The sequence below is a fragment of the Protopterus annectens genome, chromosome 13.part0 (assembly GCF_019279795.1).
Source record: "Protopterus annectens isolate FY-2018-M chromosome 13.part0, PAN1.0, whole genome shotgun sequence".
In the NCBI taxonomy this organism is placed as follows: Eukaryota; Metazoa; Chordata; order Ceratodontiformes; family Protopteridae; genus Protopterus; species Protopterus annectens.
Window position 1 is genome coordinate 631280694 of NC_056747.1, and position 27488 is coordinate 631308181.

General features: G+C 41.4%; 1 protein-coding gene across 4 annotated transcripts in view; it reads right to left on the reverse strand.

The window, feature by feature from the left end:
- Window positions 1–27488, reverse strand: part of LOC122787538 (multidrug and toxin extrusion protein 1-like) — a 677270-nt gene that overhangs the window by 482293 nt on the left and 167489 nt on the right. For all 4 annotated transcript variants that reach the window (XM_044054307.1, XM_044054306.1, XM_044054309.1 and 1 more), the window contains exon 2: window positions 18266–18367. In XM_044054307.1, coding sequence (XP_043910242.1) covers window positions 18266–18367 — 102 coding nt within the window. The remainder of the gene's footprint in view (window positions 1–18265; window positions 18368–27488) is intronic.

Consider the following 27488-nt stretch of genomic DNA (forward strand, 5'->3'; position numbering starts at 1 on the left):
TTAAGGTATTCAAATAAACAATCCTAAAAAAGACAATACATTTATTCTTCAAAAGCAGAATGTGATAATCAGGTCTTCGATCAGAACCAAAATGTTTTGTGTTTGAGACATAGAGCTCATGAAATTCATCTTGAAAGTGGAACAATGCAAAGATTGAGAGGTGAATCTTGACCTCCATGTCTGACAGTTGGTGCACAGGGTTAAGGCAGTGAGATGTAGCTCCTGTGGTACAGGGTTTGATTTCCCGGGTCTATATTACATCATCAAATGCTTAAAAAAAGCAAACAATGAATAATCAAACCCATGTAAGCAAAAGCTTACAATTTCGAAAGCTCAGAACAGCGATTTTTTTCTAAAGGAAAAAAATCACTGTTCCACAAAAAAAAAAAAAAAAAAAAAAAAAAAAATTGAAATAATACATAAAGTGGGGGGCTTTGCCCTCCACACTCTCCAATGTGGGGGGCTGTGACCCCCCCTCCTTAAATATACCAACTTTGAGATCGCACTACAGTGCTGAAAATGGCAAAGTAACGGAAGCGGCCAAGCAAATTCTTTCCCTGGGAAAAGCCGCTTCGCTATTTTGCATTTTCATTGGTTTTAAGTTCGACCAAGACACATTCGATATAATGCGTCTTTGCTCATCTAATAGGAACCCAATTACCCCACCCCTCATTTGCCTACTGTGTGACCTTGAGCAAGTCAGTTAACCAGACAGTACTTGAGGGCAACTGGGAATCTGGGCTAGGCTCATCAATGGTCTCCTGGGCTGCAAGCCTAGTAACTACCTAAAAACACAATACAACTTTGCTATGATTGAAGAGACCAGATCACACCTCTTTGTAGTACATGAACCTTTAGCCACTCTGAAATACTATATAACAGCATGAAGTTGTTTTAAGCTATAAAAGTTGTAAAGCTTTTTAGTGGTGCTTCACAGACAGCAGTCAGAAGCTAAGTGCTCATGGCTTTAAAAGATGTTAGACACTTCACTCTACTACATTGTATTGCATGACAGCAAAGTGTATAACAGCTTTTAAAGCAGTTTTAGGTTCTTGCTACCATTCTGAGGTGGCAGCCACTAGTCACTGTGAAAATCAAAGTCAATGTCAAAGTAAACTTTGTCATTTAAAACTACACACGTGTTGCCTAAACAAAATTTTGTGCATCAGCTCAATTCTTGAGATTACAAAGGAAAGTGAAACAACACATACAAGTAGATGAACAACATAACTAACAAATGCAATACTACTCCCAATACATGCAAGAAAGAGCAGAGTCATTTACCAACACTCATATACGAAAAGAATACCATCCCTGAGTTAAATTAACTACCGTATTTAAAGTAGTACAAAACACACTACAGATTGAAATGCCTAAGTTATTTGTCTAATACTGCACTTGAGTGAATTAAATAATACTGACTATGGATATAATAAATAAACATTTCACTTACTTGGAATATATCTAAATATATATTGCACAAATAAATAAAAATTAACTTATTATGTGTCCAGACCTCTGGGACTAGTGCCTAAGTTCAGAAGTCTAATCACTGTAAGGTAGAAACTGTTAATGAATCTTGCCTGCAGCAGATGCTGCAATATCTCCTGCCCAATGCCAGATGCTTAAACAGTCCATGCACAGGATACGTGTTGTCCTGTATTATTTTGGTGGCCTTTCAGATGCTTCTTGCAGAATAAAGATGTTGTATCAGTGGAAGACTGAACCTGTTACCTTCCCTGCAACCCTCATCACTCTTTGTAGCACCTTCTTTTCTGTAACTGTGCAGCTTCCAAATCACACTGTGAAGTTGCAGGTGAGGATGTCATGGGTCAGGACGGTGAATAATAGTGGGCTGAAAACACATCCCTATGGAACCCCGATGTTATTCGGGATGCACTTTGATGTGTTCTTACCTGAACACACCCTCATCAGTCTCTACATCAGAAAGTCCAGGATCTAGTTAAAGAGATGTTTACTGATTCCTAAATGTGCCAGTTTTTTCTATCAGCTGCATTTGTACCAACTCCGCCAAGGATGGTCCCAAGCCCGTCTGAAAAAGGAGGAGGGTTGGGCTTAGGGTTAGCAACCCCATCCCGTAAAAAACAAATTGCTACAAAAACACCAACTACAGGAAACACAGACAATCTTGTCTTGGAAGAGGAGGGTTCTTCAAATGGAAGATTTATGAAGTTTTGTGGCCAAAGCCGAAAGGACGCCACAAAGCAGAGCACCCTTCTCTCTACCAGGAAAATAAACATTGGCACATGGAATGTCAGGACCATGTATGAGCTAAGCAAGGCAGCCCAAGTGGCAGCAGAAATGAGAAATAACAACTTGAGTTTGTTGGGAATCAGCGAGACAAGGTGGACAGGGGCTGGTCAGTGTCGATTATCTACAGGAGAGTTGCTGCTTTATTCTGGACATGAGGACAGTGAAGCACTTCACTCCTAAGGGGTTGGTCTTATGTTGGCTAAACAGGCCCAGAGAGCCCTGATTGGATGGGAAGCACATGGCCCAGGATCATCACAGCTTCATTCCGTACAAAGAAGAAGAAAATTGTAATGAATGTGGTCCAGTGCTACGCACCAACTAATGACAGTGAAGAGGAAGATAAAGATCAGTTTTATGAAAGACTGCAGCAGATCCTCGAGACCTACCCAGACAAAGACTTTACTATCCTTATGGGTGATATAAATGCCAAGGTCGGATCCAGTAACATAGGATATGAGCAAATCATGGGTACACATGCTCTGGGAACAATCAATGAGAATGGTGAAAGGTTTGTTGATCTATGTGCTCTCAACAATTTGGTCATTGGAGGCAGCATTTTTCCCCACAAACGGATACACAAAAATACATGGGTCTCCCCTGACTACACAACAGAAAACCAGATAGATCACATATGCATCTGTAGAAAGTTTAGAAGAACATTACAAGATGTCAGAGTGAAAAGAGGGGCAGATGTAGCATCTGACCATCACTTGGTGGTGGCTAGACTGAAGCTAAAGCTAAAAAGAACCCAGGTTCAAGAGTCATCTAGGAGAATCAAATATAATGTTCATCTATTGAAAGATTCTCAGACAAAAGAACAGTTCAACATTGCACTGAAGAACAAATTTGAAGTGCTACAAGAACTGGTTGAGAGGGTGGAGTAAACAGATCATGGCAGAATGTGAAAAAGGCTGTAGACTTAGCTTGTCAAGAGACACTGGAACCTAAAAAGTATCATCAGAAAGAGTGGATCGCTGCAGAAACACTGGTAAAGATAGAAGATAGAAAGAGGAAGAAGGCAAAAGTAAACAACAGTAAAACCAGAGCTTCAAAGAGCAAGGCCCAAGAAGAATATGCAGATGCCCACAGAGAGGTCAAAAGATGCATTAAAATAGACAAGAACAATTATGTAGAACAGTTGGCAGTTGAGGCAGAACTGGCAGCTTACAGTGGTAATACAAAAATGTTGTATGATATCACCAAGCGACTTTCAGGAAAGTACAGTAAGCCAGAGAGACCTGTTAAAGATAAGTAAAGGAAAACCATCAATAGTATAGAACATCAACTGAAAAGGTGGGTGGAACACTTTGAAGAACTTCTAAACAGACCGTCACCTCTAAACCCTCCAATTATTGAGCCAGCCAATGAAGATCTACCAATCAATTGTGAAAAGCCAAGCAAGGAGGAGATCAGGAAAGCCATCATCCAAATGAAAAATGGGAAAGCGGCAGGACCAGATAACATCCCGGCAGAGGCCCTTAAAGCAGACCTGAATACATCAGTGGAGATGTTGTACCCACTCTTTGAAAGAATCTGGGCAGAGGAAACTGTTTCTTCAGAATGGAAAGAGAGCCATCTCATTAAGCTTCCCAAGAAAGGGGACCTTAGCAAATGCGACAACTACAGAGGCATCAATCTTCTATCAGTTCCAGGAAAAGTTTTCAACCGTATCCTTTTGGAAAGGATAAAGGACATCACTGACAAAAAGCTGAGAGAAGAGCAGGCAGGTTTCCGCAAAAATAGATCGTGTACTGATCAAATTGCAACGCTCAGAATAATTGTGGAACAGTCAGTTGAATGGAACTCACCACTGTATATCAACTTTGTTGACTTTGAAAAGGCGTTTGATAGCGTGGACAGAGAGACACTGTGGAGCCTTCTGAAGCACTATGGTATACCAACGAAAATAGTAAATTTGATAAAGAACTCATACAATGGTCTATCATGCAGGGTTATACATGGAGGGCAGCTCTCTGAAAGCTTTCAAGTAAAAACTGGGGTTAGGCAAGGATGCTTACTGTCACCATTCCTCTTCCTGTTAGTTATCGATTGGATTATGAAGAAATCTACTGCAGGACAGAAAAATGGGATCCAATGGACCCTATGGAGTCAGCTGGAAGATCTGGACTATGCTGATGACCTCGCCCTCATTTCTCACAGCCAGCAGCAAATGCAAAACAAGACAAATTTGGTGGCAGCTACAGCACTAGAGGTGGGTCTTAACATTAACAATCTGAAGACAAAGATCCTTAAATTAAACTCCACAAATTCTAACCCTATCACTCTGCAAGGGAAGCCACTGGAGGAAGTGCAGTCCTTTACCTACCTTGGTAGCATAATTGACAAGCAGGGCGGATCAGAAGCTGATGTCAGGGCAAGGATAGGAAAAGCAAGAGCAGCCTTTTTACAGTTAAAGAGGGTCTGGAAAACAAGAGAACTATCCTTGATCAACAAGATAAGGCTGTTTAACTCTAACGTGAAGTCAGTACTGCTGTATGGGGCAGAGACCTGGGGGTTAAACAAGACCACCACTAAAAAACTTCAGACATTTACAAATAGCTGTCTCAGGAAGATTCTACGGATTCGATGGCCAGACACTATTAGCAACGCCACCCTTTTGGAAAGGACCAACCAACTTTCGATTGGGGAAGAAGTTAAGAGGAGGAGGTGGAGATGGATCGGGCATACTCTTCGCAAACCAGCAAACAATATTACAAGACAGGCGTTGCGCTGGAATCCTCAGGGGAAGAGAGGAAGAGGCCGCCCATGAAACACCTGGAGGTGAGACTTTGAGGCAGATGCTAAGCTTAGAGGCTACACATGGAACCAAATAGAACAGTTGGCCCAGGACAAGATTCGGTGGAGAGCTGTAGTTGGTGGCCCATACCCTGTCAAGGGTGACGGGCATAAGTAAGTAAGCATTTGTACCAACGTATAAAATGCAGAGCTTAAGTCTATGAACAGCATCCTCACATAGTTGTCTTTGCCTGCTAAATGCTCAAGGGAGATGTGTAGTGCTACTGATATGGCATCAGCTGAGGATCAATTAGCTCAGTATGCAAACTGCAGATGGTCAAAATTAGGAGGTAAGCATGTTGAAAGATGCTTTATGATCAGCCGCTCAAAACATTTCATAACAGTGGATGTCAGAGTGACTGGTCTATAGTCTTTAGGGCTGGAGGGAGTGGTTTTCTTAGGTAGTGGGATGATGTTAGTTTCCTTGTAGCATGAGGGTAATTTTGCCATGGCAAGAGAGGTGTTAGATATTTCCTTGAGCACTGTTCATAGTTGATCAGCACAGTCTTTTAACACCTTGCTCAGTATGTTGTCTGGGCCAGCAGCCTTCCTGGGGTTCACAATCCTTAGCTCTCTTCTTACCTCCTCTGTGTGGAGGCTGAGTACTACATCCTTCTCATCAGTGGGTAGCTTTAGTGCCAACCTGTTGTTTCTATCCTCAAGTCTACCAAAGAAGATCTTCAAACTGTCCAGGAATTCAATGCTGTCCTCACACTATGATGACCTGATTTTGTAGTCACTGATCTCCTGCATGCCTTGCCATAGTCTCCTGGCATCCTTCATGTCTTCAAAGTGGCTCTGTACCTTTCTACCATACTTTCTCTTAGCCTCCTTTATACCCGCCCTCAGATTACCTCTTGCTATACTTAGGGCTGCTTTATCCGTAGCCCTGTAAGCTGTGTTTCTCTCCTTCAGAAGCTCATATACCTTGGTGGCACGCCATGACTTCTAGTTCTCTCTAATACTGATACTCTTGGTATTTGTTACTCCATCAACACAGTTTGAAATGTATTCTATCACTACTTCAGTGTATTCATCAATGTTCAGATGTTGATTCACTGTGGCTGCCTCCTTCAACATATCCCAGTTAGTTCTATCAAAGCAGTCTTGGAGGGCCTCCATAGCCCCCTCGGGTCATACTCTGATTTCTTTCTTTGTGGGTTTCTCTCTAACCAGTGCAGGTTTGTAAGTTGGCAATAGCAAAATGCTATAATGGTCAACGTTTCCCATTTGTGGAAGTTGCACAGCCTTATAAGCTTATCACTCCTTGTAGGAATGTTCACATACTGATGGTAACGTAGGAGTTCTTCTTTCAGATCTGCTTTATTAAAGTGACCAGCTGCCATATGTACAAAGTCAAGCTATTTGCTCTGCAGCTCACCCACGTGGTTGCATAGTTTATTTGGAACCTCAGTGGTATTAGCACTAGGTGGGATATACACCACTGTTATGCTGACTCCATTCAGCTCCCTGGGCAAGTAAAATGGTCTACATTTAATGGACAGGAACTCTAAATTCTCACAGCAGTGTGATATAATGATTTCACATTTGCTGCACCATCTTTTGTTAACATAGATGCAGACTCCATCTCCTCTGATCTTTCCACACAGTGTACGTTTTGTGTCCGCATGACACAGTGTAAAATACTATAGGTTTACTGCACTATCGGGCTATCATTTATCTTGTCATGCAGCCATGTCTCAGTAAACAAAAATAAACAAGTATTTCTCACCTTATTCTTGTTGGAGAGTTCCAGTCTCAAGTACTCCATCTTGTCATCCAGTGATCTCACATTAGCTAGCAGTATAGTTGGTAGTACAGGCCTGTACAGGTTTGCTTTTAACTTTACAGAAATACCTGTTCTACATCCTCTTTTCCTAGTTCTTCGACATCTCTTTCTCTTTTTTCTTGTCCAGCATATTCCAGAAACCTATTCTACCAGTGTCAGACACTTTAGAGTTTGAAGAGTTAAAATACCCAGCTGTTGTAGCTCTGTGCTCGTAGAAGGCCACAGATACTCTGTAGACTTCAAAGCATCCAACCAGCAACATGTAGATGTTGACTCTTTCATTTCTAGCAACGTCTGTCTATGGTAAGTTATTGTATCTACAATTTGAAGTGCAGAAACTGTTTTTTTTTTTTAGATTTTCTGTGCAAAAGAAGACAAAATAAATCATATATATATATATATATATATATATATATATATATATATATATATATAAAATATACTATTTATAATAAATAAATAATTTAAAAAGAACTGAGTAAAATCACTGTAAAGTTGTATTCTTTAAGCATGCATACTCACAGACCCTGGAAATCCTTGTAGCTTGGTATAGCCACGCTCTGTTTGCCCTCACTTCGCTCGGGCTCCCTCCTCACCCCACCCTTCCCCCAAATTCCACCCACTCCCACTAGTGCTAAATTTAAGCCCAATAAACCACTCCCCCTCCTACAACCTATCACAGATAACCCACACCTCCATACTCCACCCCCATACACCACCCCTTCCTGACAACAACCCTCTTAACTTTCCATCCACATTCATTACCAAGCACCACTACTATCAAGATGAGGCCAATCATGTTCCTCTCAGTTATATTATCTGGGTTATATCTCCTCACCATCTATGAAAACCAGACCTATCTTGGCTTTCACCACCCCATATCTCATACCATCTCGACACCCACTTTGAGTGAATCAGACCAACCCCTAGCTCACTACAAACCTGTCCTCTACTTTTAACAACCACCAACTAACTAGACCATGGTCCATCTCCCCCAAAATTAGATATTATCATAAAATAATAAGTAAAGTGCTGAAACTAATAATCACTTACAATTTACTCTGATGAGGGATGGGGACATCCACCCTAATCCTGGACCCACCCTTCCCACAAGCTCCCAGCTCACTACCACCTTCAACATATGGTCAAATTCAAGGTCCCCTAACTCTTTCCTGACCTGTCACCTAAATATCGGAAGTATTAACAACAAGGTCCATAATCTTCATGCCCTTCTAGCTACCCACTCACCTGATGTGCTATGTCTTACAGAAACCTGGCTAAAACCAGGAACTAAAAATGATGATGTTATCCCACCAGGATACAACATACTTAGACTAGACCGTAACACCAGGAAAGGTGGAGGAGTAGCAGTTCTGCTTAAAAACACAACAGATGTCACACTAGCTTCACAACAACCCCCCCTTGTTCAATAATGCAGAAGCCCTACTTAGCAAATTACACCTTAACAAACGTAAATCTATATTCATTGCCTGCATTTATATCCCCCAGGCAACAAAGCAAATACCCTAGAAGACTTCCTCCAATGGCTTTCCAACACATACCCCCATGAAACTATGGTGTTAGGAGACGTTAATATTGGCTGGAACAATTGTTCCTCTGAATCTTCCACCATCCATATAAACCTTCACAGTTATAACCAATTTATATCCTCACCCACCAGAATAAATAAATCCAACTACAAAGGCAGTATCCTGGACTGGATTCTTATCAACAATCACCCAGACCTGTATAACACAAGTACCCTCCCAGATGATATAAGTGAGCACCTACTCACTTACATCATTAAGCATAAAGTAGATAACCACCACCAAGTTCTATATAAATCTATTAGAAACAACAAGAACTTTAACTCCACTGACTTTCAGAATGAACTCACAGCATGCAATTGGGCCATACTTAAAGAACTTCGACTAGATGATGCTGTAGCCTACTTTAAATCTAAATTATTCTCCATTCTAGATTACCACGCTCCTATCTGCACCCTCAGAGCCAAAACTAAGACTGCCTCCTGACTCTCTAAAGTAACAAAACCAAAATCATAGCAAGAGATAATGCATGGGACAAATGGCGCACCTCCAAAGACCCACTTGACCATATTTAATTCCAACAGCTAAGGAATGATACCAAGAAAGCCACACTGTTAGACAAAAAAACTTCTATCAACACCTTCAGCAAAAACACCAGAACAAACCTCAAAAATTTTGGGCAGGCATAAACAAACTGCTCCACCCTTGCCAAACCTCCAACCCCACCCCCTCAAGTTACGATCTTAAAACTCCAGACAAAACTGCTAACATCATTAACAATTTTTTACCAAAATCATCCAATCACTAGCTAGCCAATTACCCCCCACCAGCTCCTTTCAAAACTCCTCCACAACCACTACCCCACTCGCTTTTGCCTTGCAACCTGTATCTACATCCACCATCTGATCTCTGATTAACAATCTAAAGCCCACTAACCTGGCAGCTGATCTCCTCCCACCAGAATATTTACATCGAAATAGAATATTGACATCTGTGCAGTGACAGACACCTGGTTCAAGGCTCCAGAGAGCACCCCTGCATTACCAGGCTATAATTCATACCACACCTTTCGGCCATCTAACCTGGACTGAAACACTAAAGGGGAGATGTGTCCATATTCATTAAGGATAGCCACACCTCCAGGCTAGTTGCTCAGCATAATGCATCCAAAATTATCCAAGTGCAACTAACTCTGGGCAAGATCACAATCCAAATTGTAGCTTGCTATAGATCCCCCACCATGCCCCAGGATTCCCACTCCTCATTTTTTGATACACTGGAAAATATTAGGGTACAACCTAACACCCTAATAATGGGCGATTTCAACTACCCCACCATTAACTGGGAAACCCCCCCACTCATCCCCTAAAGGTCCCATCTCTATACTGGAAGAATGCAAAGTTCCTGTAATCACGACTGCACAGGTAAAAAACACACTCTCCGAAGCCAAGAACACAGCATCCATGGGACCTGACAACATCCCAGGCTGCTTTCTACATGAACTACAGAACGAACTGGCACCCCATCTAAGTACCATGTTCAATCATAGCCTCACCTCAGGCTTTGTGCCTACTGAATGGCACACAGTGACAGTTATCCCACTCCACAAAAGGGGAGCCACCAAGGACCCTGGGAACTATCACCCCATTAGCCTGAAGAGCCTGGTCTGCAGGGCTGTGGAATGTATCATCATGGAACTTATAAACAATGACATTGGTAATCTCGAAACTCTGGACCCCACCCAGTTCGGGTTTGTAAAAGGCAGATCATGTCTCCTAAACCTGATAGACTTCTTTGAAGCTGCAGATGAGAGTAAGGTAGTTCACGCAGCCTATCAAGATCTCGCCAAGGCTTTTGACACCATCCCCCACTCTGGAATTATAGATAAACTCACTAAACTAGGTATAAATCCCTATGTCACAAGATGGGTTGCCAACTGGCTCACTGACGGAACCCACACTGTGAAAGTAGCAGACTCCAAATCCAACTTCAGACCAGTGACAAGTGGAGTACCACAGGGTTCAGTCCTGGGTCCTCTCCTGTTTGGATTCTACTTCTCTGAAGTACAGGCTAACACAGAAGGTAAGAAAAAAACAAAAGTCATAGCAGCTTCCAAATAAAACTTGTAATCCACAAAACAAAGCAGCTTTTCAGGCAAAACAATAAAGCCCCGAGCAAGGCAAGCTTAGAAAATTGTGAAAAAAACCCACTGACGGCTCAGCACACTTCAGTTCACTTTATTCCACAGAAACACAGCACATCTCTGCCACTCTTTTCCACCCTTTCTATCACAAAAAATGTATAGTATGCATTTTCACAGCTTTGTTTGCGTTTGTACAATGCATTAGTCTGTTTGTTTGTTTCTAGGCCATACATATATTCGTATACCCTTCTGCTGAGCTTGCGTTCTGTCTTCCCTATATAGAATGCTTCACAGGTCTGACATTTCGCTAAATATACAAGCCCAAAGGAGTCACAATTATTAAAATCCTTGCCTTCCAGGGTAATTCCCCTGCTTTCCAAATACACACTTTCTGCATTGCTAATGTATGCACACTGTTGACAATGTCCACATTTAAATGTTCCCTTCCTTTTTCTCCATCTCTGAACTTCTTGGTTTGTACCATTTTTCAATAAAAGTTTTAACTTACTTGAATTCTTATAAACTACTCTTAGCTTTTCATTCTTTAGTTTTTCTAAGTCAGTAAATGCTAAAAATGTATTCCATTCCTTATATATAGTTTGTCTTACCATTTTTGCACAAGCATTATACTCCAAGATGAGTGCACTGCCAAAAATTGTCATTTGCCTTTTTTACTGGACCTACCATATCAGTGGCAAGTGGAGTACCACAGGGTTCAATCATGGGTCCTCTCCTGTTTGGTATCTACTTTTCTGAAGTACAGGCTAACACAGAAGGTCTTTGGCTAACGAAGTTTGCAGATGACTGCAAACCAGGAGCCATAATCGAAACTCCCAACGATGTGGACATCCTACAAAAGGGCCTCAATGAGACAGATGCCTGGTGTCAAAGCCATGGCCTCAAGCTCAATGCCAAAAAGTGCATTGTCATCCCTTTTGGTAAAAACTCTGTACCCATGAACTACCACATAGGCGGTAGTCTACTTAACACCGAAAATGTGATGAGACCTTGGAACACAGGTGGACAGTAGTCTCTTCTTTGATAATCACATCACCACAGTAGTCAGGAAATCCTTCTACATGGCAGACCTTATCACTAAAGGCTTCTCATCCAGGAAAAAGGCCGCAGAAACACCTCACAAAGAGGATTACAGGCCTCAAACAGATGCCCTACTCAGACCGTCTCAAAAAACTCCAGGTTTACTCCATCCCATATCGCCTACTCAGAGGCAATCTCTGCCTAACATACAACGTTATGTCAAACCCAGAGCTGTTGGACATGCTCCACTTAAAGAAATCCTAATCCCTCCGAGCTACACACTCTAGGGACCTAAACCTTGTCATCACAATAAACAGAGCATGCTGGAGGGATAGATTCCTGTCCCAGAGACTTCCCATACTCTGGAACAAACTACCTATCTATATCAAACAAAGCTCCCCATTAGCACTCTTCAAGAAAATCTTGATGACTGGATGGGAGATAGGAAATTCACCCCGGTGAACTCTTCTGTGGCTCTGCTCAACAGGGGCACAGGAAAATTATTTTGTTGGGTGGCAAAATCCCATTCCTTTGGCTAGGCTTATATAGACCCTAGCACCAATAGCCTAGTACCTACCTATGAACCTATAAAAGGGGCAGATGCCATTGCATACCCTGTCTTGATCATAATAAACCAGACATTGACTGAAGCCACTATCCCCTCTCTCTGAAAGGGTTCCCATGTAATTCCCCTTCATAAAGAAGGGAATTCTTTAGACCTCTCAAACGTCCGACCAATAGCCATACTATCACCATTGGCCAAAATTAAGGAAAAGTGCATCCACAACCAATTAATGCACTATCTCATCCAAAATAAACTACTGGCCAGCTCTCAGCCTGGTTTTAGGCCGCACCACAGCATCACATCAGCCCTCCTATCCTTCTCTAACTCTATCAGCATTAACTGAAACAATAACAAACTTACCTCTGCTCTCTTCCTAGCTCTCTCTAAGGCCTTTGATATGGTCAATCACCAACTGCTTCTCCATACCCTGAAGGAACTGTCACTGAATAGTATCTCTATTATATGGTACCATTCTTACCTGTCTGATAGCCAACAAGCAGTTTTATGGCAGAATACCCTATCCACACATCTACCCATTACTCTAGGAGTCCCACAAGGCTCCATACTAAGACCACAACTCTTCTCAGTCTTTATCAATGATCTACCAACCATCACTCCCAAGGCCACCTGCATCCAGTATGCGGACGACTCTACTTTAATATGTACTGCCTCCTCCTCAACTGAGCTTATGAACCTAACCCAGAATACTTTCAATGATGTAGAAAAATGGTTCGCAAACCGTCAGCTTCTATTAAACCCCAACAAAATTAAACTACTCATCTTTTCCCCCACATGCAAATCCTCTTCACCATTCTTTACTATAAGTTCCAGTAATGCCACAATTATATCCCCAGATACTCACACAAAACTCCTGGGTGTCACAGTCGATAACACCCTAAAATATGATGTCCATGTCGATAAAACCATCAAATCTGTCAACAAAAAACTGGACTCCCTATACAGGATCAAACCCTTCCTCACTCATTTTGCAAGAATCACTATCACTCGGTCCCACCTACTTTCTACCCTCCTCTATGCCTCCCCCCTCTTCACTAACCTGAACCAAGCCAACCTTACCAAACTTGCTAGTTGTTACAACCATATTGCTAGATTTGTTACAGGTGCTATCTCTAGGACCCACCATTTTATCAACCTAACTCAATTAGGATGGCTGGAGTGGCCCAGACTTCTCTGATACAACCAACTTGTAATAACCCACAGAATACTATATCAACCCAAAAAAACACCAACACTAAATAAGATCATAAAACCATACAGCAACCTGAGGTCACTACGCTCTGCTGACAAACTGCTGGTACAAACAACTAAGAGCATAAATGTGGCTGGGGACTCTCTATTCACCAGCTCAGAGGGCAAAACATGGAATATGCTACCTGCCGAACTTACTCACCAATCCTCCTTAACCTATTTCAAAAAAAGCCTCAAACTACACTTCCAACAGCATTGGCAATGTCCCTACTTAAACCCCGACTAATCACCACCCGCTGGTCCTGCAAACTCTCCCTACACATTTCAATCATATACTCGAAGAAGTGTATGAATTCTTGATGGGACTTAGCCCATAACTGCGTGTATTATTGTCTGAAACTGAAGCCGCATGATTTTGATGTTGTCTACTATGTTTTATTTAAGTTTGTAACCCTACTAAAAACTGCATACTATACTTATCTCTAAATGTTTCTATTGTTCCTAATGTATTTTACTCTGCTTTCTGGAGCTTTTCTCCCTGGGCCTCTGCTGAAAATGGACATATATCCAGTCAAACTTTCTCGGTAAACAAATGTAAAATAAAATAAATAAAATAAAATAAATAAATAAAATGCGCTTATCTGTAGAATGAGCTGACACAGCCGCAGCCACACAGGGCACCACCATTTATTTTTTTGCACTGAATTGAAACTACAGCTTACCAAAAACAGCAAGTGCTTAACAAAGTTGTCTTTTAACCAAATGCAAAGCATAAGCACAACACTCCATGTACTACAAGACTTTTCTATAAAGAGAATGCAACTGATAAAAAAAATCAATAAGTGTAGTGGAGTGAAAAGCTTTGCAAGAAAGTTTAGATATTAAAATAACGTACATACTTTCATATAAAAATAAACTGCATTTTGATATAGTCTTTAGGGCAGAAGGCTTGCTGAAACTATCCTAGGGAAAATATGAACAAAAGAAAGTAAACTATTACATGAATTTAATGTGAAAATTACGTATTGATGAAAGTGTATATTTTATCACCATATTATTCAAGATTTTTGCAGTGATTAGGTGGGATTTAAATACATGGCTAAAACTGTACGATGTTACAGAATCTGAATCAATATCTGATGGAAAATTCTACTGGGTAGTACTATGGACATGCAAAATAAAGTTAAATACAGCAAATTGTCAAGTTATGCATTAAAAACATTTTTAATGCAAAGCTCATGGCGTGCTACTTAATGCTACAGAAAAGGATTTTTTTAGGTTTTGGGAGGATGGTGACTACTACAAGTGCTTGAATGCTGTTTGCTCACAATACACTTTGCCACCTGCTCAAAAAGGCAAGTGCTCAAACTTCCACTAAACCAATCTCCTGTAACTACTTAGACCTTCCAACATCCTATCCTGCAAAACAGTATAATTCTAACAGTACCACAACTCTAATCCTAAAACTCCCTTCTTGCTCCCTAACCCTAAGCCTCCCATCCCACTTCCTAAACTTGAAATCCCTAAACCTAAAATCCCATTCCTAATCCATAACCTTAACACTCCAGACTTCCTTCCTGCTGCTTAACCCTAGAGCTCAAGAGCTCCCATACCACACTCTAAATCTAAAATTGCATACTTGTTCCCTACTCCTAAGACTCCCTCCTGTCTCTCTCTCTCTCTCTCTCTCTTTCTCTAAGCATAAAACTCCCTTCCCACTCCCTAAACCTAAAATCACCCTCTTCCTGTCCCCAAACCTAAAATCCCCTCTTCTGCTCCCTAAACCTAAGCCATCCTTCCTGACCATTGTACAAATCTACACTCACCCCACCACTACTCCATCACAGCTGCTGCACGTACCTCACTAGAGTGTGAATAATATGTTTGGGTAAGCTGCGGCAGCTGCTTGCCTGAACTCATATTCGAGTTCAGATAAGAGGCGAGCTGCGGTCTATCCAAGTTAAGAGACACTTGAATCCCTGGCTTTGGGACAGCAGTCTTAGAGTGCATGAGATTTGAGCTTCTGTAGAACATTCAAGAGGATGAGTATATGCTAAATTTTAATGAATGTAGTGAAGAAATAAGGAATATGAGGAATATAGAGCAAAGAACTAAATAAAAATGCAATATATTAAGAGTAAACAGACAACTCATTACAAAACATGACAGAAAATAATAAAGGCCAAAATATTTAAATAACTGAGACCTTGTAGATATAGAAGCTAATGAGATGGCAAATCTTGTTTCTCCTGGGATAGAGTTAAATAAACAAAGAAAGCTTGACTTTTTTACTCCAGCTAGACACAATATGACTCATGGAAGAAAATCTGGGGGAAGTTCAAAGAAGTGACTGTTAAGACTTTAAATATATTTTAAATTCTGGAAAACTATTGCATCATTTAGTTCTCCTGGATATGAATCCGCTCTTAAAGATATAATCCATTTATACTCTATGCACACTGTTCTAGTGCAGATATCACCATCTCTTCTACTTACTAAGATTAATTCAAGTGCCATGAATTTAAATGCATGCTTTAAGCTTGTCTCTGTTATATGTTTATACAAAGTACTAGCATTTACCTGGCGTTTTATATCAGAGAGATGTTCACAGACACTCTCTTTAAATTTTCTATTTTTTTTCCAGCACAAAACATTGTACAGTTTGACATGTAGCTACATAAACTAGGTTAGTGGAATCACGGTCTACATAATCATTCCACCAATAAGACTTAGTAGTGATTTGGTGATTACATTTGTTTGTACAGGTTAAATGTTCACAAGATTTACATTTATTACCGGCAAAAGTTTCTTTCCTTTGACTATATCTATCATTATCATATAAATCTTGCTCCTTATAACAGAGAACTTGTTTAAAGTTTCAACTGTTTTTATATCCAAAATTCGGCTAGCAACAACTTCCTTGGTATGTTTTTATAGAAGTAAAATATTCCAATGTTTAGAAATAATCTTTAGACAATGTACATGTCTATTGTGCATAACGGTGAATCTTAAACTTAAGATCATTATTTTGTTTGAATACATTAGTCTCAGATAGAAAAAAAAAGTTTAGCTTCAGATGTCCATGCCTGTAAAGATCGAAGACATGACGAGACAGTGAACCACGACCAGTGTCAGAATCAAAAATAGTTAGAAGCCCACCTCAGTGTCTGACCTATTGGATATTGAACTGAGCATGGAACCTCCTTCTGGCTAAGATTACTTTGCTCTTCTCCCTATCCCAATTCAAAGCTAAACTCAAACAACATGTGGCACTAAACTGGCTTTTCCACTGTAACAAGCTTGGCTAACTCTCACAATGAATGTATATAATCTATTAATCAAATTACTGTTATTTTTCCCGACTGTTATCAGGGGTAACTCAAACTTGTGATGTTGTCTATTTCATGTCTGCTTATGTCATTTGTACATAACTCATCTGTAATATGTCTTCTTTGTTATTATTTATCTGTCTACCTTGGTAATATGCCTTCTTTGTTATTACTTATCTGTCTACCTTGAAGCTTTTCTGCCCGGGCCTCCACTGAAAATGGACATTAATCCAGTTGGACTATCCCGGTCAACAAATGTAAAATAAAATAAAAAATATTGAAGCTAATGGCAGAGCTACTGACTTTGTGCATGAATAAGTCAGGCTGTGCTCCAGTACTGAATAACCTATATAATCAGTGGACTGTCTGTATAAGCATTAAAATCCCATTTTATCCCACTGACTTAGTAAAAGGGTCTAAGCTAAAAATAGGTTAATGTGGTATACCAAGCAGTGCATGTAGCTGCATAAAAACAAGTCTGTGTACCCTGTTGGAGGAGTGCATTGTGCTTAGTCTGTCTTCAGTTTTTGCCTCATAATAAAGTGCCTTCAAGCTGTGCTGCAGGTCTTCACACCAGTTTCCACAAATTATGTTACAAATCTGTTCTGCAGCTCAGTTACCATTGAGAAGTGTCTTGCTGCTGGTACCATGGAGCAAACGGAGAAGGAGTGTTAAAGAAATATGCAGGGAGCATCTACATAATGGCTTAGAACTCTTGTTCCAGTGGTGTAGAGGGCTAAAGCCTTAGACCTTTGTTTCTCAGATGCCTGATGGAGTGACAGAGAGGATGAGTATACCTTTCAATGGAGGAGTAGAGTTTGTGCTCGGTATCATCCAGTGTACCTTCACAGAGGCCAAGACTCAAAGGATAAATGATGCTATGCAGGAGGCCACAGGGATAGAGAAAGTGTGACCTTCCTATGGCCGGGGGGGGGAGGGGCATATGCTCAGTGAGATTTTCACTGCCCATCCAGCCCACAGAAGAGAAATGTCAGCACAAGAGGTGGAGACTCATACCGAAGAAATTCCCCTAAGAGACACATGATGACTTCTCTTGTGGTCTGTGTCACCAACTTAAGGGACATCCTCCCAGTGAGAGAAAATACTGGGGTGGCCACCGAAATGGGGCTTCCAAGGAGAGAAACTGAGCCAGAGGAAGTTGCTTTGTGTTTAGTTTTGATGATGAAAAACTAGAAAGTTTAAAACTCTTTTATCTGTTACTGTATGTATGTCAGCTTAAATGACAACATTTAGAAATACAGTCTTACTGAACAAAATGGTATCTTTATTGATTTTGGGCTTCACAGTATTATAGTGGTGCCTTCAATCAGGTCCTGAGAGGCCCATTGGAAGAGGCAGTCCAAGGAAATTCAATTTTGAAAACTTAAAGGAGTCTATTGAGTCATCCCTTAATCTAGACAGTGTAAAAATATTTGCCAGTGGTTGCCATGATACCCACATCACAATGTTGTACCACATTAATATTTTTAATTATAAAATTCTTGACTGATATGGAAGCCAAATTAAATAATCTTCTATTTAAGGCAACAAGTTAAGAAATACAAAATAACATACCGCTGTAGCAAGTGAAACAGCATCCAGTTCTACTTTTCCCAGGTGACCACAAAATATGGAGCTTACCAAACTGATCATAAATCCCATCAACACAGATAAGAACTGAGAAGAAAAAGAAGAAACAATGTTAGCTTCTTGCCTATAAATGGTTAGTTTTTATGTAGCCTATTTAAATGGCACATTGCATATGATAAACTATGCATTTATTCATTCTGTTGTAGTACAGTAAGATACCAGCAGTGCTATCTAGGGACATGACATAGTCCTTACAAGAACAAAATGAATATTTCAGTAGTCTATATTAATTACCATACAGATTTTTTTCTGTACCTATAATCATCAATGCATAGTCTAGTAATCAAATAGTTTCTGCTTAGACTTCTTACAGAAGTAACGATTTGCTAAACTTCTGATGCATCACTTCTACAGTATGGAGTCTCAAAGAGATAGTCCCCCATTGCATTTGTGCATCTCAATGGTTTCATAACCTCAGAATTTAAATCAGTTTTACAAGCTTTGGCAACCCCGGAGAGGTGGTTACTGACTTGAAACTGTAGTTTTATTGGCCACTAGGGGTCATTTCCATAACTCCTTCATCTTCCTCTCTTAAAACCTAGTTGCCTCGTGGTTTGAGCGTCTTTTCAGGCTTGTTGGCTGTTGGTGAAGCACCCTCCAAGAGGAAAAAACGCTGAGAGAAGAAGGGAGCCACTTTTGAGATTTTAAGTATTTTTTCTCTGTTTATTTGCTAAGTTTTTCTGCATAGCTGCCGAGCTTGAGCATTTTCTGGCTTGTTAAACTTGATTTCTGTATTAGTAGCTGTATTTAGAGCACAACCAAAAGCTGTTTGCTGAATTTCCTGTTTGCACTTAATTTTAAATCGTTTTTTCTTAAAACTTGCATATTTTCTGTCCTTGACCTAGCACTCTTGTGTGGGGTCATTTACTGCACTGTTATAACTTGATATTACTTGTGAACCTCTGCTATCTCTGTAAAAACAAAAAAAAAAAATCTTGCTTTTTCCCACTTTTCTGAGAGTTAAAAAAGTTCAGTTACAGGCTTGCTGTTCCTGAACTGTTTGAAAGTTTCTGTGAGGCCATTTTTGCTTGGGCGGAAGGAGGGTCTCTGTGTTTATCAGTGGCAGTGACTAACATTGAGCAGCTTCCCTGCCCCCGGAGAGGTGGTTACTGACTTGAAACTGTAGTTTTATTGGCCACTAGGGGTCATTTCCATAACTCCTTCATCTTCCTCTCTTAAAACCTAGTTGCCTCGTGGTTTGAGCGTCTTTTCAGGCTTGTTGGCTGTTGGTGAAGCACCCTCCAAGAGGGCTGAGAGAAGAAGGGAGCCACTTTGAGATTTTAAGTATTTTTCTCGGTTTATTTGCTAAGTTTTTCTGCATAGCTGCCTAGCTTGAGCATTTTCTGGCTTGTTAAACTTGATTTCTGTATTAGTAGCTGTATTTAGAGCACAACCAAAAGCTGTTTGCTGAATTTCCTGTTTGCACTTAATTTTAAATCGTTTTTTCTTAAAACTTGCATATTTTCTGTCCTTGACCTAGCACTCTTGTGTGGGGTCATTTACTGCACTGTTATAACTTGATATTACTTGTGAACCTCTGCTATCTCTGTAAAACAAAACAAAAAAAAATCTTGCTTTTTTCCCACTTTTCTGAGAGTTAAAAAGTTCAGTTACAGGCTTGCTGTTCCTGAACTGTTTGAAAGTTTCTGTGAGGCCATTTTTGCTTGGGCTGAAGGAGGGTCTCTGTGTTTATCAGTGGCAGTGACTAACATTGAGCAGCTTCCCTGCCCCGGAGAGGTGGTTACTGACTTGAAACTGTAGTTTTATTGGCCACTGGGGTCATTTCCATAACTCCTTCATCTTCCTCTCTTAAAACCTAGTTGCCTCGTGGTTTGAGCGTCTTTTCAGGCTTGTTAGCTGTTGGTGAAGCACCTTCCAAGAGGAAAAAACGCTGAGAGAAGAAGGAGCCACTTTTGAGATTTTAAGTATTTTTCTCTGTTTATTTGCTAAGTTTTTCTGCATAGCTGCCTAGCTTGAGCATTTTCTGGCTTGTTAAACTTGATTTCTGTATTAGTAGCTGTATTTAGAGCACAACCAAAAGCTGTTTGCTGAATTTCCTGTTTGCACTTAATTTTAAATCGTTTTTTCTTAAAACTTGCATATTTTCTGTCCTTGACCTAGCACTCTTGTGTGGGGTCATTTACTGCACTGTTATAACTTGATATTACTTGTGAACCTCTGCTATCTCTGTAAAAACAAAACAAAAAAAATCTTGCTTTTTCCCACTTTTCTGAGAGTTAAAAAGTTCAGTTACAGGCTTGCTGTTCCTGAACTGTTTGAAAGTTTCTGTGAGGCCATTTTGCTTGGGCTGAAGGAGGGTCTCTGTGTTTATCAGTGGCAGTGACTAACATTGAGCAGCTTCCCTGCCCCCGGAGAGGTGGTTACTGACTTGAAACTGTAGTTTTATTGGCCACTAGGGTCATTTCCATAACTCCTTCATCTTCCTCTCTTAAAACCTAGTTGCCTCGTGGTTTGAGCGTCTTTTCAGGCTTGTTGGCTGTTGGTGAAGCACCTCCAAGAGGAAAAACGCTGAGAGAAGAAGGAGCCACTTTTGAGATTTTAAGTATTTTTCTCTGTTTATTTGCTAAGTTTTTCTGCATAGCTGCCGAGCTTGAGCATTTTCTGGCTTGTTAAACTTGATTTCTGTATTAGTAGCTGTATTTAGAGCACAACCAAAAGCTGTTTTCTGAATTTCCTGTTTGCACTTAATTTTAAATCGTTTTTTCTTAAAACTTGCATATTTTCTGTCCTTGACCTAGCACTCTTGTGTGGGGTCATTTACTGCACTGTTATAACTTGATATTACTTGTGAACCTCTGCTATCTCTGTAAAAACAAAACAAAAAAAATCTTGCTTTTTCCCACTTTTCTGAGAGTTAAAAAGTTCAGTTACAGGCTTGCTGTTCCTGAACTGTTTGAAAGTTTCTGTGAGGCCATTTTGCTTGGGCGGAAGGAGGGTCTCTGTGTTTATCAGTGGCAGTGACTAACATTGAGCAGCTTCCCTGCCCCGGAGAGGTGGTTACTGACTTGAAACTGTAGTTTTATTGGCCACTAGGGGTCATTTCCATAACTCCTTCATCTTCCTCTCTTAAAACCTAGTTGCCTCGTGGTTTGAGCGTCTTTTCAGGCTTGTTGGCTGTTGGTGAAGCACCCTCCAAGAGGAAAAACGCTGAGAGAAGGGAGCCACTTTTGAGATTTTAAGTATTTTTTCTCGGTTTATTTGCTAAGTTTTTCTGCATAGCTGCCTAGCTTGAGCATTTTCTGGCTTGTTAAACTTGATTTCTGTATTAGTAGCTGTATTTAGAGCACAACCAAAAGCTGTTTGCTGAATTTCCTGTTTGCACTTAATTTTAAATCGTTTTTCTTAAAACTTGCATATTTTCTGTCCTTGACCTAGCACTCTTGTGTGGGGTCATTTACTGCACTGTTATAACTTGATATTACTTGTGAACCTCTGCTATCTCTGTAAAAACAAAACAAAAAAATCTTGCTTTTTCCCACTTTTCTGAGAGTTAAAAAGTTCAGTTACAGGCTTGCTGTTCCTGAACTGTTTGAAAGTTTCTGTGAGGCCATTTTGCTTGGGCTGAAGGAGGGTCTCTGTGTTTATCAGTGGCAGTGACTAACATTGAGCAGCTTCCCTGCCCCGGAGAGGTGGTTACTGACTTGAAACTGTAGTTTTATTGGCCACTAGGGTCATTTCCATAACTCCTTCATCTTCCTCTCTTAAAACCTAGTTGCCTCGTGGTTTGAGCGTCTTTTCAGGCTTGTTGGCTGTTGGTGAAGCACCCTCCAAGAGGAAAAACGCTGAGAGAAGAAGGAGCCACTTTTGAGATTTTAAGTATTTTTCTCTGTTTATTTGCTAAGTTTTTCTGCATAGCTGCCTAGCTTGAGCATTTTCTGGCTTGTTAAACTTGATTTCTGTATTAGTAGCTGTATTTAGAGCACAACCAAAAGCTGTTTGCTGAATTTCCTGTTTGCACTTAATTTTAAATCGTTTTTCTTAAAACTTGCATATTTTCTGTCCTTGACCTAGCACTCTTGTGTGGGGTCATTTACTGCACTGTTATAACTTGATATTACTTGTGAACCTCTGCTATCTCTGTAAAAACAAAACAAAAAAAATCTTGCTTTTTTCCCACTTTTCTGAGAGTTAAAAAGTTCAGTTACAGGCTTGCTGTTCCTGAACTGTTTGAAAGTTTCTGTGAGGCCATTTTGCTTGGGCTGAAGGAGGGTCTCTGTGTTTATCAGTGGCAGTGACTAACATTGAGCAGCTTCCCTGCCCCCGGAGAGGTGGTTACTGACTTGAAACTGTAGTTTTATTGGCCACTAGGGTCATTTCCATAACTCCTTCATCTTCCTCTCTTAAAACCTAGTTGCCTCGTGGTTTGAGCGTCTTTTCAGGCTTGTTGGCTGTTGGTGAAGCACCCTCCAAGAGGAAAAAACGCTGAGAGAAGAAGGGAGCCACTTTTGAGATTTTAAGTATTTTTCTCTGTTTATTTGCTAAGTTTTTCTGCATAGCTGCCTAGCTTGAGCATTTTCTGGCTTGTTAAACTTGATTTCTGTATTAGTAGCTGTATTTAGAGCACAACCAAAAGCTGTTTGCTGAATTTCCTGTTTGCACTTAATTTTAAATCGTTTTTTCTTAAAACTTGCATATTTTCTGTCCTTGACCTAGCACTCTTGTGTGGGGTCATTTACTGCACTGTTATAACTTGATATTACTTGTGAACCTCTGCTATCTCTGTAAAACAAAAACAAAAAAATCTTGCTTTTTCACACTTTTCTGAGAGTTTAAAAAAGTTCAGTTACAGGCTTGCTGTTCCTGAACTGTTTGAAAGTTTCTGTGAGGCCATTTTGCTTGGGCTGAAGGAGGGTCTCTGTGTTTATCAGTGGCAGTGACTAACATTGAGCAGCTTCCTGCCCCGGAGAGGTGGTTACTGACTTGAAACTGTAGTTTTATTGGCCACTAGGGTCATTTCCATAACTCCTTCATTTGTCCTCGGAGGAGTGGTTTAGGGCAGTGACTTGTGGTTTGTTGGCCAATTTGGGTCATTTCCTGTCTTTTCCAGCCCCTGCTATAAAGCACGCTTTAGCTGATTTAGCCGATTAGCCCGATTTAGCGGAGTTGCTACTGTTGCACACTAGGGCAGCGCCGGTTAAGCAGGTTTAAACTATTCGGCTACCTAAAGTCCACTCTTCAAATTTTCCCTTAAAACTACCTTCCTCGAACTATACTACTGATCTAATCAGCGTATCCTATAATTAAAAGATCATCTCTACTTGACTCCAAGTAGACTATTCTCTATCTGTTAAACGTAGCACTTGCTCCTACAGTACTTATTACCTTGATACGGCACTCTTGTCATAGATAGTACCCCAAAAGGCAACCCCCATTTCTCGTCACCCACGTCCCCGGAATCTTTTTAAAGTTTTATTTGTCTATTCCATCTAGCATGTCGAGGGATCAGTTGCTAGTGTCCTCTCCTGCTCAGCTGGTGAACCTGGGAATATTGAGGCAATGTTACAATTGCCTCATGTACACAGACAACCCTCTCCTCCTCCCACAAAACACAAATACATGCGAGATGCAACTACACGGCCAAACTGGAGGCTGAGCTCTCTCAACATAGGACTGGCAAGACCAGTCAGGAGGAGAAGGTTACCACACACACTATAGACCCAGTCTCACATATTACCATTACAACCTCAAATCATACACATAAACACACAAAGACATACTCGGAGGCTCTGATCAAAAATCTACCAAAACAGCAGAGGCCACCAAAGCAGACACCCAAACAACCACCACCTCAGAACACAACACCTGCAACACATAGACCTCACAGTCAGAGTGTCAAACAGTCACAGCCCTTAAGGCCAAACACAATGCCAGACACACTAGTCATTGGTGACTCCATAGTCAGACACACTGACGTCCCGCCACCAGACTGAGTAAGGAGAAGGTCACAGTAAGCTGCCTGTCGGGCGCTAGAATCCGCCACATAACGCAAGCACTCAGGTCTCTCAACAGCAGGTACAAATATGATTCAGTCATTGTCCACGCTGGTGTAAACGACCTGAGACGTACCTCCTTGGACTACATGAAAAGAGACATTGAGGAGCTCTCTGATTATATAGCCCAGACAGGTATGACCCTGACCTTGAGCAGTATCCTACCTTCACCAAGAATGATGCCACAATACAGAGATAAGATGATCAGCTTTAACAATTGGCTTAAACACTGGTGTCATTCAAAGGGGATCCAGTGTCTGTCTGCCTGGGATGACATGCTGGACAAGCCACGCTGCTTCAAGGGACGGCTTGCACCTGTCACCCTGGGATTCGGATATTGGCAAAGGCTCTTGCCACCCCATAGTGCCTTTTTAGGCAAGGCTCAAATTCTAAACCTACCACCCTAGAACACAAAAAGGAAAAAACTAAGGCTAATGCTGCTCAATGCCAGAAGTCTAAATCTCAAAATGCACGCACTCGAGGCCCTTCTCAGTATGGAGAACATCGATGTCTGTGCTGTGACAGAAACCTGGTTCAAGGCTCCTGAGAGCACCCCGGCGCTATCAGGTTTTACCTCATATCATGCTCCGGCCCCAAAATCTGGACAATACCAAGAGAGGAGGGGGGGTCTCCATATTCATCAAGGACACCCACACCTCAAGACTGGTGGCAACGCGCGATGCATCGGAGACCATCCAGGTGCAATTAACCATAGGCAAGACTGCTCTGCAAATTGTAGCATGTTACAGGCCACCCTCACAAACTCAGGAACCTCACATGGCCTTCCTGAAAACACTAGAGGGATAAATGTATCACCAAACACCATCATACTAGGTGACTTCAATTACCCTAATATAGACTGGGAACACTACTCAAGCCCAAACACCCTAGCCCAAAAGTTCCTGGAATTCATAAACTCAAATGCCATGGAACAACTAGTCACCATCCCCACAAGAGGAGATAACATACTTGATCTCATCATCACGAACATGGGAGCACAATGTTCAACACCAGAGGTGTACCCCTCACTGGTGAGATCAGACCACAAACTAATCTCGCTGGAGGTCCTCATCCCACCCCCACCTGAAATAAAAAGACCACAGTAAAGAACTTCTCAAAAGCCGACTTCACACTTCTAAAGACTAGTGTGGTCTCCTTTAAGGCCCCGAGCCCGGAAAACAGTACTCAAGCCGCTGAATCACTTACAAATGCCTTCTACCAGCACCTGCAGGACTGCATGGATAAGGCAATCCCAAGCAAAACAAAGACTCTTTGTACCAAAGGCAAGCGTCCAGTCTGGTGGACCCCAGCCATAAACAAACTCTACAACAAAAGGAGGAAGCTACTACAAGATAGAGCAAAATCCTTAAAAGGTAAGACACCCTTGATCACTATAAGTAAAAACTAAGAGCTCTCATAAAATCATCCAAAGCAAATTTCGAGAGAAAAATAGCTAAAGACTCAAAAGACAATCATAAGGCCTTCTTTAGCTATGTTAGAAACCTGGGAGGAAACTCCCAGATATGCTCAGAGCTAGTTCAAAATGATGTGAAGATTACTGATCCTACAGACATTGCCAACATACTGGCTGACAGGTTCAGTGCAAACTTCTCCCCTCCCCAAAAGGAGAGATATCTATACCAAACGATTGCAGCCCCCAAACATCTCCAGCCCAAGTGAGAACTGCTCTCTCCAAAGCAAAACACAGCATACATGGGACCTGATGGTGTCCCCGGCTGTGTGCTCCATGAACTCAATGAGGAATTAAACCCACAGCTAGGACAGCTGTTTAATCAAAGTCTTACCTCTGGATACGCACCCAGGAGTGGCGACTGCAACTGTGGTACCACTTCACAAAGGCGGTGCCTCCACCGACCCTGGAAATTACCGCCCATTAGCTTGACAAGCCTTATCTGCAAAGCCATGGAGAGGATCATAATGGACCTCATAAATAAAGACATAGGAATTTGCAGACTTTGGATCCAACCCAGTTTGGCTTTGTCAAAGGCAGATCATGCCTTTTAAACTTGGTTGACTTTTTCAAACAGTCACCAAAGCCATTGATGAGGGAAAGGCAGTCCATACAGCCTACCTCGATCTGGCTAAGGCCTTCGATAAAATACCCCATTCGGGTATCATTGAAAACTCATCAGCTTAAATGTCAACCCATACATCACAAGATGGGTTGCAAACTGGCTGAGTGACAGAACCCACAGGGTCAGAGCTGCTGGCGCCATGTCAGACTCAAAGCCTGTCACAAGTGGTGTCCCACAGGGCTCAGTCCTGGGCCCACTCTTGTTTGGCATCTACTTTTCCAGTACAAGCAAACACAGGAGGGTTATGGCTGACAAAGTTTGCAGATGACTGCAAACTGGGCGCCATAGTAGAAAACACATCTGACACAGTTATCCTTCAGAAGGGTCTCACAGAAACGGATAACTGGTGCCAGAGCCACGGCCTAAAGTTAAATGCCAAAAAATGCATAGTCATACCCTTCGGGAAAAACAAGGTTACCCCTAGCTACCAAATAGGTGGCAATCCACTGAGCACAGAAGAAGTTATCAGGGACCTGGGGACCCAGGTTGATAGTAGTCTGTCATTCGACACCCATGTAGCTAAAGTAGTTAGGAAGACCTTCTACATTGCCCACCTTATCATGAAGGGATTCTCATCTAGATCAAGGGAGGTCATAGTCTCCCTTTACTCATCACTCATCAGACCAATGATTGAGTACAATGCCCCATTCAGAATGTATCTGACCCGACACTTGCAGCAGCTGGAGAGGCCACAAAGTTCCTCACCAAAAGGATAAAGGGTCTCAAAATCTGTCCTATGCTGCCCGACTGAAAGAACTCCAGCTCTATTCAGTAAGCTTACGCCATCATGCTCAGAGGTGACCTTTGCCTAACATACAAGGCCATGTCAAACCCAGATTTGATGAATATGCTTCACCTCAAAAATCTAGATCCATCAGAGCCACAAGGCGGAGACTTAAACCTTGACACGGCTATTAATAGGACGTGCTGGGGGGATAGATTCATCACCCAAAGACTCCTATGCTGTGGAACAAAATCCCGGTACATGTGAGGCAGAGCACCTCGCTGGCCTTGTTCAAGAGAAATCTTGACCAATGGATG